This window comes from Rhopalosiphum maidis, chromosome 3, assembly GCF_003676215.2.
Source record: "Rhopalosiphum maidis isolate BTI-1 chromosome 3, ASM367621v3, whole genome shotgun sequence".
In the NCBI taxonomy this organism is placed as follows: domain Eukaryota; kingdom Metazoa; phylum Arthropoda; class Insecta; order Hemiptera; family Aphididae; genus Rhopalosiphum; species Rhopalosiphum maidis.
This window is the reverse complement of record NC_040879.1, coordinates 59,489,523-59,504,687: the sequence shown is the minus strand read 5'-3', so window position 1 is coordinate 59,504,687 and position 15,165 is coordinate 59,489,523. Positions and strand designations below refer to the sequence as shown.

The 15,165-nt window shown below is 24.9% G+C and overlaps 1 protein-coding gene across 2 annotated transcripts in view; it reads left to right on the top strand.

The window, feature by feature from the left end:
* LOC113556391 (synaptotagmin-7) overlaps positions 1-15,165 on the top strand; it is a 193,647-nt gene that overhangs the window by 124,466 nt on the left and 54,016 nt on the right. For both annotated transcript variants that reach the window (XM_026961297.1, XM_026961295.1), the window contains exons 3-4: positions 1,316-1,532; positions 7,901-8,032. In XM_026961297.1, the coding sequence (XP_026817098.1) occupies positions 1,316-1,532; positions 7,901-8,032 (349 nt within the window). The remainder of the gene's footprint in view (positions 1-1,315; positions 1,533-7,900; positions 8,033-15,165) is intronic.

Below are 15,165 nucleotides of genomic sequence, written 5' to 3'. Positions count from 1 at the left end.
TTGATTCAATCTTAGTCAAAATAATTTCAAGCGAATGTAATAGAAATACTCCTATGAAATTAAAATATAACATAATATGGATCATATAGAGATCATAATAATTTTGAATTTATTCCGTATATATTATATTTATTATTTTTTTTGGTAAGACCTTCGTTTTTTATTTTCGTACTACGAATGTTTAAAATATATTAGCTTGTAAATGTATGCTTTCAATGAGTTAAAAATTATATAAATTTTATAAACATTTTTTTCTGCCTCACTCTCCTCAATCTTAAGGAATCTCTACTGTTTGAAATAAATACAACAATTCAATAATGTTTCCCCACACCTACTTCCTATCACTGCTGAATTGTTTATCCCGAACTAACGGTGTAGTGTATAATAATACATCGTATAACACTTTTGTCGATAGAAAATGTGTAAAAAAAACTTTTATGTCGTCTATCAAGTAAAAAGCGAATCGACAAATTTACGAATCATAACACAGCGATAAATCACGTACCAAATCGTAATTTCTTACATCGAAATCGCCCAATCGATCCACTCTAAGTCTTTTTATTTTACCCATACTTACCACTTTACCAGAGGATAATTCTTGTATGAATTATGTCCTCGTGGTTGTATCTGTTGTATAATACTAACTCTTGTTACCGTTCATGTCATTTTTCAAAAATATTTTAAAATAAAACTTAAATGTCAGCCGCAGTAGAATTACTACGCGTGTTATGCACTATCGCAAAGGTAGCCATTTAATGTTATTTAATTTACAATTTTTTTTTTTTTTTTATTTATTTAAAAACTTAACTAGCTTAAATGGCTGTTTAAATAACTTGGATTTTTTTCAGTTAATTAAAATATAATGAACCGTATTTATAAACTATTTTAATAGTTATATACTTGTATACATTCATAATACTAAATATGGTTTTAAATACAAATAATCTAATACTTATATAACTATAACAGTAATAATATTATAATATCTGTTATATTTCTTAATAAAATAGTATTAGTATATTACTTATTCACTCACAAAATACTTTTTTGTATATGATCCATGAGGATCATAGAACTAATTAAAAAAGTCGATTACTATTTTTTTTAAGCTGAGTTAAGTTCATATTATTATTTCCCATATTAGTTTTTAACTTAACGATCTTGTGTTGGCTTAACTTAATTTGAGTTGATTATCTGCATTAGCTCAACTGCCTTTGCACTGTCGATGCAACACACTGTGCTTTCAGTTGACCCATGTACCCTGTCCTAAAATCGCTTCGATCGGCGACTGATCAACATTATTTTTGTTTTACAGTTCACCAAACTTCGGCGGCGGATCGTCCTCGAAGCCCGGGCACGCTGCCAGCGCTGATGATGTGTCGGCGTCTGCAAGCAGCCATTACCACCACGGCGGATCTTCATCCGCGGCCAGTGCCACTGAGCACTTGCTGCACAAGGACATAGCGGCTGTGGCGCAGGGAGGATGGAACGTGACAAAGTCACTGATGAATGTCAAAGCCGAGGAAGATAACGTGAGTATAAAAAAAAAACATAATAATTTATGATATTTTCACCATGTCCTTGTGTATCACTAGATCCATAAATCGATATTTAAAAGGTTATATTATAACTAAATGTATAAATTATATAATAGATAATTTGATGGATCGCCAAACACTATCGCTGATATTGTATAATTGATTAATATTATTATTGAAATCATCAAGATTTACATAACACCAAATTATAATGTGATAAAGTATTATAACCAGGGCTCGGGACTTATAGCACTTAAAATCTTTTAAATAAGCGCTTAAAAAAGCACTTAAAAACATCATTATAAGCACTCATATAAACATTTAAAATATTTAAATTTGAGCAAAAATATTTAATAAAAAAAAAAAAACTTTCTTTTTACATGATGAAAAAGATATTATAGACATTATAGACACAATTTGTAACTGTACTAAAAATAATATGATTAAAGACTACAAAAATTATTAAAACAAAATGATTAGAAAAAGTCTTAGCGAAGAAATAAAAATAAATATTTATATTATAAAAATCAAACTTCACTTTCAAGACATTTTGCCTTGTTGTTTATAAATTTTCTGAGGGATTTTCTGAAAAAACCATAAAAATTAGAAAAACTGGTCAAAAAAGCAAAAATAATCAGAATAACTGGAAATAAGCATATTTTTTAAAAAATCATGGAAAAAAGCAAAAAAAAAAAAAACTTTAAAATTTCATAATTTAACGTGTTTTAACATGACATACACTTCCATAACACTCTGTTATATTTTAAGTCAAACCAAAAAAATAAGCAAATGCTTTAAGCCCCGAGCCCTGATTATAACTGTACAAGATTGTATGCGTACGGCGTTTTGCGTTTTTTTTTTCTTTAAAATTTTGATTTACACCTAAACAGTAATTACGATAATAATTAACAGAAACCGAATGACGATAAAAATTTGAATTATTTCGTTTATGATTTCCGAAGAAACATGATCAAACACTGAACATTGAATAAACTAATATAAAATAAAATTCACAGTAGCTTAAACTTATAACGTTCAGTGGAAAATAATAAAATAATATTGATACAATAACACGGACATAACACATTTTAATGAATATAATATTTTACTAACCATAAAAATAAATATTATTGTTATTTTAGTTTAAAAATGTCATTATAAAAATTTAGCATTATCGGTCAACATTTTTTTTGGACCGAAACTTATTTCACTTATCAGTCTGATTGACTCTGTCTACAAGAGAACGGTATACTCCAGTATAGTCGGGTTATGCAGAATTTGAGTACTTGTTAAGACATTAGTAAAAAAAGTATTCATTTGATGGTTCATTATAAATGTATACATTGACGTTTTTAAAAAAAATATCTTGTTCCTGATAGAAAACTTGCATTTTTATATTTTTAAATATTACGATAATATAGTGACTTTCATTGAACCAATAAATATAAACCTATAAGAGTTTAGACATGTTGTAGGCTTTTGCAGTTCAATGCAATATTAGCTTTCAATATCTTAATCGATTTTAGTGGTTTGAATAGACCATACTGTATGTGAAATAGAATGGGTGACCCCCTTACAATTGGGGTGTATATTATATTTAAATATTTTGGATGATATAATATAGCTGAAAGGCTCTAAATTTTATATTACTAAATTGATCTACAATTTTAATTTGGTATTGTGTATCTGTATACTCATTTCCCACATTTTAAAAATATTTCTATTTCTTTTTTTTTTTTTACAATTAAAATGTCTGTCTCAAAGTCAAAATTGTGTAAAGATAAAAATGCGATGTTTTTTTGGAACGTAACAATGATAGTTTTCTATACAACGTTATATTTAGTGAAGTGAAAACTAATGTAATAGCATGTTCCCAATTTATCATAGATTTGAACATTTATTAATACAAAATTATATTTAATATTTTTTTTTATAATTATAAACCATTACTTACAATATTAATTGTTGATATAAATAAATAAACCTCAAGATCAGGACATAAAAATAATTTAATTTTTTTTCAAAATCAGCTCATTTATTTAAAAAAAAAGGTTTATATGGTAGAAAAAATTGGAATACTTGTCCGGAAAATTAAAAATTCGGGAAAAACTAATAAAATGCTTTTTTGTTATTCCCTATTAATTCATTAATTTATTATTATTTTTTTTTGTTTTGTTTTTGTGACAATAGTTATAACCTTTAAAAAGAATATTTCAATATCTAACTTTAAGAGTGGTATCGGGTAGCAGATAGGATCTAGTTTATAATTTGAGAAAGTATAAATATAAATTCCTGGTACTACTTTCAATAATCAGTAAAAATTAAAAATACACTTATAGACAAATATGAATATACAAATTCATCACTAACTTTTGAAAAAATCAACTTTGTTATTTTGTTGTAACTAAACAATAAATAACCGTAGGAACTTAATTTTTTACTAAATATTTATGTTAGGACTTCCTAAATATTATGATATATTTTTAAAAATACTAGTTATTTATGTTAATTTGACATTTTGAAATTTTGTTTTGTTAGGTATTTTAAACGATTAATTAATTATTTTGTTGTACCTTATTTGAAAAACTTTTTACTATTAGGTACCTATATACAAAATTAATATATAATAAATAATGATAGGTATTTACTTACACAATAAAATGAGTAAAAATTTAGAAAATTTAGATTGATAATAGACTATTTGTACATTGTACCTATTTGTACCATTAATAATATATTAGTAATATATTTATAATATTGTACTTCTCACATATTTTCCGGGATATCTTAAATATTAATAAGTTATTGACCACGTTAGAACACTATATATTTACTATATATTTTTATTTATCATTATAGTACATTGTAATCATTTTATCATAAATGAAATGTTATAATATTAATTGTTTTTATAAAATATTTTAACTTTGAAAATAATAATGTTTTCCAAATATTTACCATCATAAAAAATTCATACAAATATAAAATATCTCTCATAAATATCTATAGTATTAAAAATTGAAAAATATTACATCGCAGTCAAAAATAAATTGTTTCCTGTGTGTAAACTATAATTAATATTTGGAACCCAACAAAACAGAACTCAGTGATATTGCGTCACTTATTTTGTATTTTAGTATTCATTAAATTAATACATTATAATTATTTAATATAATATAATAGTTACGAGAGTTTAATAAATATTTGTTTTATTTGTTATTTATAATATATTAATTTATTTGACTAATATGAGTTTGACAACATTGAAATTATATATTATATAATAATAATAATAAATAAATTGCTTGAACCACGATTCAAAACCACTTTGTAGGCTCTTTATTTTATGTCTGATCGCACTTATCATTAGACGACTCGTATATTAATATTGAATTTGGTAGACAGCGTTGGTCGTGCACATACGGTATGCAATAAAAGAATTCGTGACCAATATATAACGATATTCACCGGTAGAAATTGAAAATGCTGGAAATTACTTTTCCGCCGGTCAGCTGGCCTATATTATATTACTAATGTGGCTTCCATTTAGGTCTTTTTGAATTTCCGATCGTAAAATTTGTTTTTTTCGCATATTCGCATTTTTATTATTGTTATATTGACAAAGTGTAATAGTCGATTATTTTCGCTATATTATATTTTTTATTGTATAATGTGTAAAATTAAAACAAAGAATGTATATTCATTACAATTACCCATTCATTTAGGGTCAATTGGGACGGGGAAATATATTAAATATATGCACCTAATTAACACGTAGAATCGAATAAAAAATAAGTGCATTGTTCTTAATGTATTAGTTTTTTTTATATACTTATATTATATATATAATTGTGGACATATTTTAATTTCACTGTATATATGATAAAAAGTATCCTTTGAAAAATTAGCTGATATACCAAATCCATTTAGAATCATTTTTCAAATGTAATAATTTATCATTATTTTAAAATGTTATGCATTTTGACCGTTATATTGACTTACTCAATGATAAGGAAAATTTGACACTAACTAAACAAAGACTGACCCAGTGTTTATATAAATTATATTTTCTAAGTATGCTATCTATATTATAATATTCAATATTGATTGTATTTTAATACAAAAAAATACAATTATAATTTATTATTTGTATGATTTAAAATTAAAAATTGCATACATGCATATCTGTTATTTTTTTCATAAAACAGACACTCTTTTAATGCTATTTTGATGGATGTGCAAGTGGAATTATTATTTAGCTGACTTGAAATAGTTTTACCATATAATAGTATTTAACTAAATGTCTAGGTAGATAGTGAAATTGCATAAAAATTAAATTCTTTAACTATATGCTTAAGCATTTAGTAAAATGCCTGATTTTACTATATACCTACGATATATATATATATATATATAAACTACTCATCGTGATGATAATTGCATGTCAGAGAAACTTTTAATTGTATTCATTAAATATTTTAAATAATCGCCACAATCATTCTCAGCGACCGTGTAATAGTTTTGACAAGTTAAAACATTTTTTTTTAATCGCTAAGAGCGAGCAGAAATTGTCTGAAATTCAACAAATGTATATACTATTCGAAAGTTCTCGACCAATCGGCTCTCAGCGTGTTTTATAGCCTTAAACCATAAACATTTTTACTTGTCATCTTAAAAAATTACAAAGCACAGTTCTGAATTGATGAGATGAGTAAGCAAGTGTTAGGTATTTAATTAGATACTTTAAAAGCGATATAATTTAATTATCTAATACAATGTTTTAATATAATAACCGTTTATTGTATAATACAAAGTACCTACCTACTGTTCATATATAATGTTCATAAGTACATAGTTTAATATACACTAGAACCTCGATTACTCGAACCTCTATAAGTCGAATTTTGATAAATCGAATTTTATTTTCGCCCCCAACCGATTTGAGTTATCGAGGTTCCGCTGTATATTGCATCCATGTACTCAAATCCACAATCCTAAAATTATATTGAACGCTTAAAGTTTCAAAGTCATTAGTAATTTTAGTCTTTTTTATTCAAAAATAAGTAGTTTATTGGTGGTGCAAATATATATAAAGAATAAAAAATAAACATTTAAAAATGATAATAATTATAAAGTGCTGCAAAAATAGGTCATAATAAAAATAAAAAAATATAAAAATTTGAATATCTTGCCTTATAAGTATTTTAAGAATATATTTTTAAATTTTGATTATACCTAAAATTTAATTAAAAAAAAATAACTTGTACAATATTTTTTTTAGCTTCTAAAAATTTGTATTCGACGACTTTTTATTTAGACCTGGGCATATAATGTAATAATATTTTAATTCACTGAACAATAGACTAATGAACAAATTTTTATCATAAATCCATAAATAATAAATATATTAATCTTCTTTCCTATCACTATTCACTATATTTATTATAAAATAAATTTCTCTAGTTTTATATACAATGAATAAAATACAATATACTCTGCTTGTATATAGGGTTATTTACCAAGATTTTTTTACTAAAATTTCTGTCTAATAATGAATCAATATATTACTATAAATATTGGTTTTTATTTTTATATTAGATTTGTTTATGTAATTTAAGAAAAAACTACATTTTTATTTCAATTAAAAGTAACAGTTTTTTTTTTTACCGTGAGTTGATTTTTTTATTTTATGTAAATCGAAATTTTAACAAGCATAATTTCTAATTTTCAAGTTATGAATATTCAATAACTAAGGAGTTATACTATTGTCGTTATGACAAAAATTAATGATTAAAATATTAATAGGATTATAAGATGTCACTATAGGGTTTATGATAGGTTCTTTGCACAATATAGTTATTGGAATAATAATAAGTTAATTAAAGTTATACAATTTGTTACAATCGTTCAAGTTTAATAAGTATTATCGTACTATTGACTAAATATTTCTTATTACTTTAAAATGTGTATACAGAACATAATTAATTACTATATAGTAGTATATTATAGTACATGCCAGTGTTACTTAGTTGAACAATTGAGAAACTACTCGTTTGAATTTTAATTTAGATTAAATGCATAAAGATTCAGTAGATAACTATAATAATAGTCATAATTTATGGTAGAAAATGGATATGGTAATAAAACAATTTATAGGTAATAATATGTAATAATTATTTGGTGAAGAAAAAAATTAATAATTCGAATAAATGCATAACTAAAGGTTAAAAGGGGATGGAAGACGGCATTTTGTGCTTGGAAAATCATTATTGTTATATATTATCATAATATAATAGTAATTTAATTTCTAACGATTTGACTGAATAGCATTAAAATTGATAATAATGGTTTTGTGATTTCAGCACGATCGTTGTCAATCTCTGATCGAGTTGAACAAAGAGCCACCGGCCGTGCCATCCGAGAAAGTGGGCCAAATAAATTTTGGACTCGAATACGACTACCAGCAAAACACGTTGATACTGCGCATAATCGCGGTAAGTCTTTCTATAATAACGACATCAACAACAATGGTAACAACAAAAATAGGTAACACAATATAGTCAATGGAGGGGATTGCGGATACCTACTTAAATTATACTATGTTGATTTTATCCGATAAAATCGAGAACTGTAGGGAACCCGACTCGTGCTCAGCATACGGATATTGCGAATTTCTTGTGTCGCCGGTCCGGCAAAAAGCGATTACTTCTAAATAATATACATAATATTGTGTTTGCAGTGGCGTATTGAACTCTGTTTCACTTAAGAAGTAAAAATTTCAGCATACTACCCACCTATTTTGCTTAAGTGTAGTTTCCTAACAAAACCATTCGATTTTTGTTGCTTTGTGCCCTCCAAACAATGTATCAAACGACACACTTTAATTTTAACCTCCCTCTACCCTTTTCCTTTTTACACTGCATCCAAAACTATAATTCTAAACATTTTTGTTGATAATATTGTTATTTTTTTTATGATGATCATTAAATTAGGGAGTTTTGATTAGTTTTAAAGATGCAATCGATTGTATTGCTAAATAATTATCACAAGAATACCTACCGAAGCAACCTATATGACATTTTATCGGATATATTTTTATCGTAAGTACAATCTATTACAATAATCGATGAAAACTTAAATTAATTCAAACTTATTAACTCGATTTATTCGTTTGATATTTTTATTAATTTGATGAATGACAATTTAAAAAAATAATCATATTAATAACTAATAATATAGGAACCTAAGGAAAACATTATAAGTCACCCATATCACTACAATAATTAATATAGGTATCAATGCATCATTAATAATATATAAATACTACATAAATTGCTTTTTTAATTTACTCAATAAATAATACGTCATATATCCATATAGAATTCGTATTAAATTAATAATTTTATAACTGAATAAAAAACACAAATTTATTTTTTAATTATTATTTTAAGATTCTAAACAGTATCGAGTTGTTCTACGCTTAAATAGGTACGTTTTATTATTATTGTTTTACCGAACGTCCTTTTTTGTACACATCGATAATATTTTATACTATTCATATATAGACACGTATATTTTAGTGTTTTGATATTTGAATGGATATTACTTTGTATAAGTAAACTGTTTAGTGTACGATCGTCGATGTATGATACGGTATAAATTCATATGCTGAATATTGCTGATACAATGTACATTATAATATACACTTAAAATAGGTGTAGTGAAATTTCCGCATCATTAGGAAGATTCAGTTTTATTGAGATAAAACGTAGTATATATATATAACTATATAAACATGTAGGGACTAAAGAAAAATTCCTTATTGGACAGTTTTCTGTTTTATTTTGGGTCCACTTTAGACAGTTATTTTCACTATAGTATGATATAATTTATGACGAATTCAGCTTTATCAATTAAAAGAACGATAATATCTTTCACATTTCATGATAAAGCTTTTTTAAATAAATAGTGATTATATTATTATTATATAATATTATTACATATTTACTTAATAATATGATCACTTTATACAACATGTAATATTATAAATTATATTTGTATCTACAATACGTCTTATATCACAATTTTCATTGTAATAAGTGGTGTTTACTGTAGTTACCGTAATAGTTTTAAATTTAAAAATTAAATATATTTTAATTTTTTATAAAGATAAAATATTTCAAGAAAATACATTTTATGACATTTTAGAGTACTTGGTATATTAAAGTATTATCTAAGTGATTAGTGTCACTTATTTTAATACGCGATGGGAATATAAATATTTTTTAAATAAAATTAACTTATTGAGTTAACTAACTTCAAAAAAAGTTAATATAATAATTAAAAAGAAAGAATATTAAGTAGGTATAAAATAAAATTTCTAAAGTTGTCTTCCGAAAAGTTTTGATATACAATATATTATTTGTATTTAAAATTGTTATTACGATGTATTAAAAGATAGGGAAAAAAATACGTGACTATTATTTTATGTATATCTTTACACAAACCAATAATGGCTAATCGGTAAGTAGTTGCAGTATGTTAGTATGATATTACATGAAATCGCACTGGTAAGCCTTTGAGATTTGTCTTTAACGTCAAATTGTGTTTTTTTTCTTTGATTACCTAATAATATTTTACTGTTGCGCCAATACACGACTGTTCGCACATCATTTTCAATATTTTTATTTATACGCTCGTACATACAGGCGAACAGGCGTCGAATTATAATGTATTATATAGCTTGTCTCGAAATCCTCGAGACTTCGAAAATAAATCACTCGATGATTTTATTTTATTCAGTTAAAATACTACGAACAAAATGCATACATTATGCATTACTGTATAGTGCTAGGCGCTGATAACTCTTTTTTCAATATCGAACAATTTGTCTGATTGAAATAAAAAAAAACAAGCTTATAAAAACAAATAAATTAAGTTTGTGTATAAATTTCTTTACTGCAGTAGGCACAATCAAAAAGTACGAACGAATTTGCCCTTTGAACTCGAATGCTCCGTGAGCATTTTATTCCAACATGTATATGCATAAACATATATAGTCTCTACACATTAAAATAAACTAAATCAACATTTGATTTTATCTAATGTACAATAATATATATTATGTAGAATTTTTATATATGTAAATGTATATATATATTTATGCATATACCAATGTATCCATGTAACTCTATAATGAGCTTACAATCAATCAATTGTAGGTATACGTGTAAGTTGTATTTTTTTTTTTTTACAGTAAATTGCTCTATTAAAAATAATTTAATCGACAGTAAAAAAATTGCTTATTTGTATTAAGTACGTCAATAAATTAACTTTTAGCTGTTGAGTTTAGCAAATTATAACAAAAATACTAAGTGGTGAGCAAAAATTGATGTCGATAAATAAATAGGCTCTTATTACAATGCTTTTAATGTAAACAAACCACTAAATATATCTTGATTCAATAAGTTTAAGTACACAAATAACTAGGTAATTGCCTAACCACTATTGTATCGATATTAAATAAAAATGTGTATATAAAAAATATTATTTGTTAACTACTAATACTTGTAACATGACTTTTGTAACGATGACTATCTAATCTAACTCGAATTAATTGTTCCTTTTAATTTGTTCACTTATTTTAGTGGTAGATATATACGAATTAAATTGTTTTCTTCATGTATATTTTTTTGTTGTACGAATAAATTGTAACTTCAAATAATATACTGTGTTTAAACAGAGCTTAACTAGATACGGCGACTGCAGGTATTGGCAACTCGTTATCGACTATCAGCCAGAGTGCTTTTAGACATTGAATATTAATAAGATAACGATTCCGTAATATCATGGATAGGCTTAATATCTACAGCAGATACTTTATACTTTCATCTTGATAATAAAAATAACTATATTTTACATCGAATTTGACAACAATTATAAGTCAAGTACAAATTACAAGCTTGTTTTGTTTAAGGTGTTGAAATTCTAAAATTAAATATTTAATATAAACAATAAAATAAAATAATTGCACTATAAATAATTATTATGAAAAGTGTTTAAATTTAATTGAGGTAAGATCGAATCTGGATTTGATAGTAGAAAAAATTCAACATGATGACTCAAATGTATGCGATTATTGTTCACTAAATTCCTAGTTAGATTGATATGTGATTGTCTTTGCTGTATTTATATTAAGTATTTTCATTTTATCAAACATCTAAATAAATTATCATTTTCTTATTCTTATTTTCGATACATACTGTCTGCAAACACATTGTTTTAACATCACAAATCGATTTTTCGGATTAAATGTTTGACAAGTCTTGTTATAACGAGTTCAGTCTATTGATAGGTATTGACTTTCGTTAAAGTACTCAGTGAATACTATTTAAAAGAGATCATGTTTTTTCCCAACAAAAATATAAATATATAAACAAAGTACAGAAATATAATATATTACAAAAATCGTTTAGTTTAATTTTCTATAAAATACAACAAAAAAAAAAAAAAAATGCACAATAATGAAATGTATATTAACATTATAATAAAATAGTATTATAGTATAAAATTACTTGTACGATGATAAAGTGGTACTTTTTATCCTGTTTGCGGGCTGAATAGGTAATAATTTAATTTTTCTTTTGATAGAGACTTTTGTGACCAGTGGTTATATTATTTAGCGTTAAAGTGAAATTGAGATTATACCTACCATGAAATAAATGAGGTGAAAAATTATATTATGAAGGTTATATTATTATATATCATTGAACGTAATTTTATTATTATAGTGACAAAACTAAAAAAAACTTTAAAGTGTACTAAAAAGTTTTACTTTAACGAAACCTAATTGCAACGTTGACGACCGTTTTATTAATTTTTCAGAACCTATTGATCACGTATAAAAATTATATCTTACACATGGTATCAATAATAATCAATATAATTACAGAATGACGATCCAGTGAAGTGTAATAATTGACCTTTACATACGTGACCAGGACCTACAATAGTTTTGGTTTTAAAACGGAAATTCCAATAAAAATACTTCAAATTAATCTACCTCTCTATATTATTACGGAGGAAAGCTTAAAAAAAATATATTTCTAAATCACTATCACACACGAGATCAATCACTAATTTACATTTTCATATAGACTAATAATTATTGTCTTCATTCTTGAGTGCCCGACGATTTATTTTTTCTTAAACTTCGATCAATCGATTATTGATGACAATACGATTTATTAAGAGTGAGTTGCATACCCGTAGTTTGTAGTATAAAAATAAGGTGTGTGTGAATAAATAAAGTGTAAAGCTGTGATAGCTATAGTACTAAAATTACCAAATTATCGTAGAAAATACAAGAAAATAATATTTATATATAGACGTCATAATTTGTAATTTTTTGTTGGATAAAAAGATTTTTCATACATATTTAAAGTTAAGATTTTTTGATATTTTTTAATAAATTACAAAATACTAGTGGATCAATTAATACATTAAAAAAAATACTTATTCCAATATAAACAAAAAAAATTGGTGTTTTCAAGACAATAATTTTGTTTCGAATCAATCAAAACTATTCTTGTAATAAACAATAGTTATATCATTTATAAGAGTGTCACGTTTAAAGAAGTGATTGCTTCGTCTGTCTGAATAGCATCTGGTTAAGAGATAAAAATCGATTTAATGCGATTTACTAAATAATTATTAGCAGTGACTGGAGTATAACAACACAAAAATACTTTATTTCACGAGAATTAAAGAATTACGAACGACATGGACAATGTCGTGTAATACCAATTACAATTTAAATATAACAGTGTAGTACAGAAAAAACAGTGTGAATATAACATAATAATTACAATGTTTAACATAATATAGATTTATAACAAATAGTTTAAAATAACATTTAAGAAAAAATTAAAAAAATAATAACATATTAAGATAATTTATAAGCTAAGAATAAGAATATAATACAAAACAATGAAATAATATGAATATATATTATAGATCGTATATTTGTTTTTTTTTCTGTGACTACAACTTACAGTGGTATTAAAATAAATTGTGGTTTTTCATGTACAACCACTTTTAGATAAATTCTCGTAATTACACAACGATAAACGTCGTTTAACCTAAAAACTGACATGGACCACTACTTTTAAAGTACTTTTAATATTATATTTTAAATTTATTAAAGACTTATAATTCTCTACATATCATTAACATTGCCTATATCAATCCCTTTAAAAAGTAGGCGTGTGTCATACATTTATTGTTACACGGTCTGATATAGATATAGAATTTTACGACTTATTTATTTCACTGCAAGCTACTGCAAAGCTCCGTACACGGTTACTTATACGGGCTCGCTATAGTATCCTTTGACGTAACAAAAACCCGCTTTAGCATACGCCGTCAAAGATGTCTTTATATTTTACGTTTTATAATAAAGCGATTCTCGTCTAAATAATAATAATATGTAAATGCATTTTCTGTATATGTTCGTAATCACATATTTTACAAAGAACTAACAAGGATATAAACACGGGACTACATTCAAGTTATTTTGAATACGAACTTTAATATATAAAGTGTATTCATAAAATTTCGTTAAAAATAATCAGCAAAACGTCATCTGAATAGAAATAACATTGAAAAACAATATCGTATATATTATGTCCTATAATAGCAGTTGTTCGTTGATATGTTTTTGTTTTGATTTCACTGTAAAGCATTAAAAAAATGGCTTACAATCACGTAATGTACTTTATATGTAACCGTCCTCATATAATAGTTAATTATATCATTTGAAGTTGAAAAAGCTGTAAGCATTTGACATATTGGAAACAATTATTTATCGTTTTACCAAAACACAAATTGTTTTCTGTTAATACGTTGAATTACAAAAAAAAAAAAAAATTAAAAAAAACTTCACTTCAAAAAACAAAACATGAAAATACAATGTTACAAAGGTTAGGTTGAAAAAAAAACAAGGATCGCAGTTAATATTGTTACTAGAAAACAGGAATTCCCAAAAATGTCGTAAATTACAACTGTTTTTTTCCACATCACCAGAAAATATCAATAATATCGAAAAATTAAAGGATTTTAAAATAATATGTCATGTCCAAAAGACCCAGTTTTCAGAAAATAAAAAATAATTATTTAGTTTCACTAAAAATAATTTAAATTTTAAACCAAAAAATATTACAATTTAAAAAAAAATAAACAAAACAATTATTAAAACTAAAATAATTTATAGCACCTATTAAATTAAAACTAACAATATGTACCATACTTTAAATTCTGATTTGTCAATCAGTTTATTGATATACATCTTACATTTTAAATATTTAAATAAAATATGCAAAATAATGTAGTTATATTTAAATAAAAAATACATGAATCAAGTAACACGATTGTCAATAAAACCAAAAATAATAACTGAAAGAAAATGGCTTTTTGTTTGTTTTTGGTATTTCAAAAAGGGTTAGGAGTACAAACCTAACTATAAAATATAGAATACGCAAGTTGTATTCACTATAGGCTATAAATTTAAATTATGGTAATTAGTTATTATTTAATTAGAATAATTAATTCATTACCTACCATTATTCAT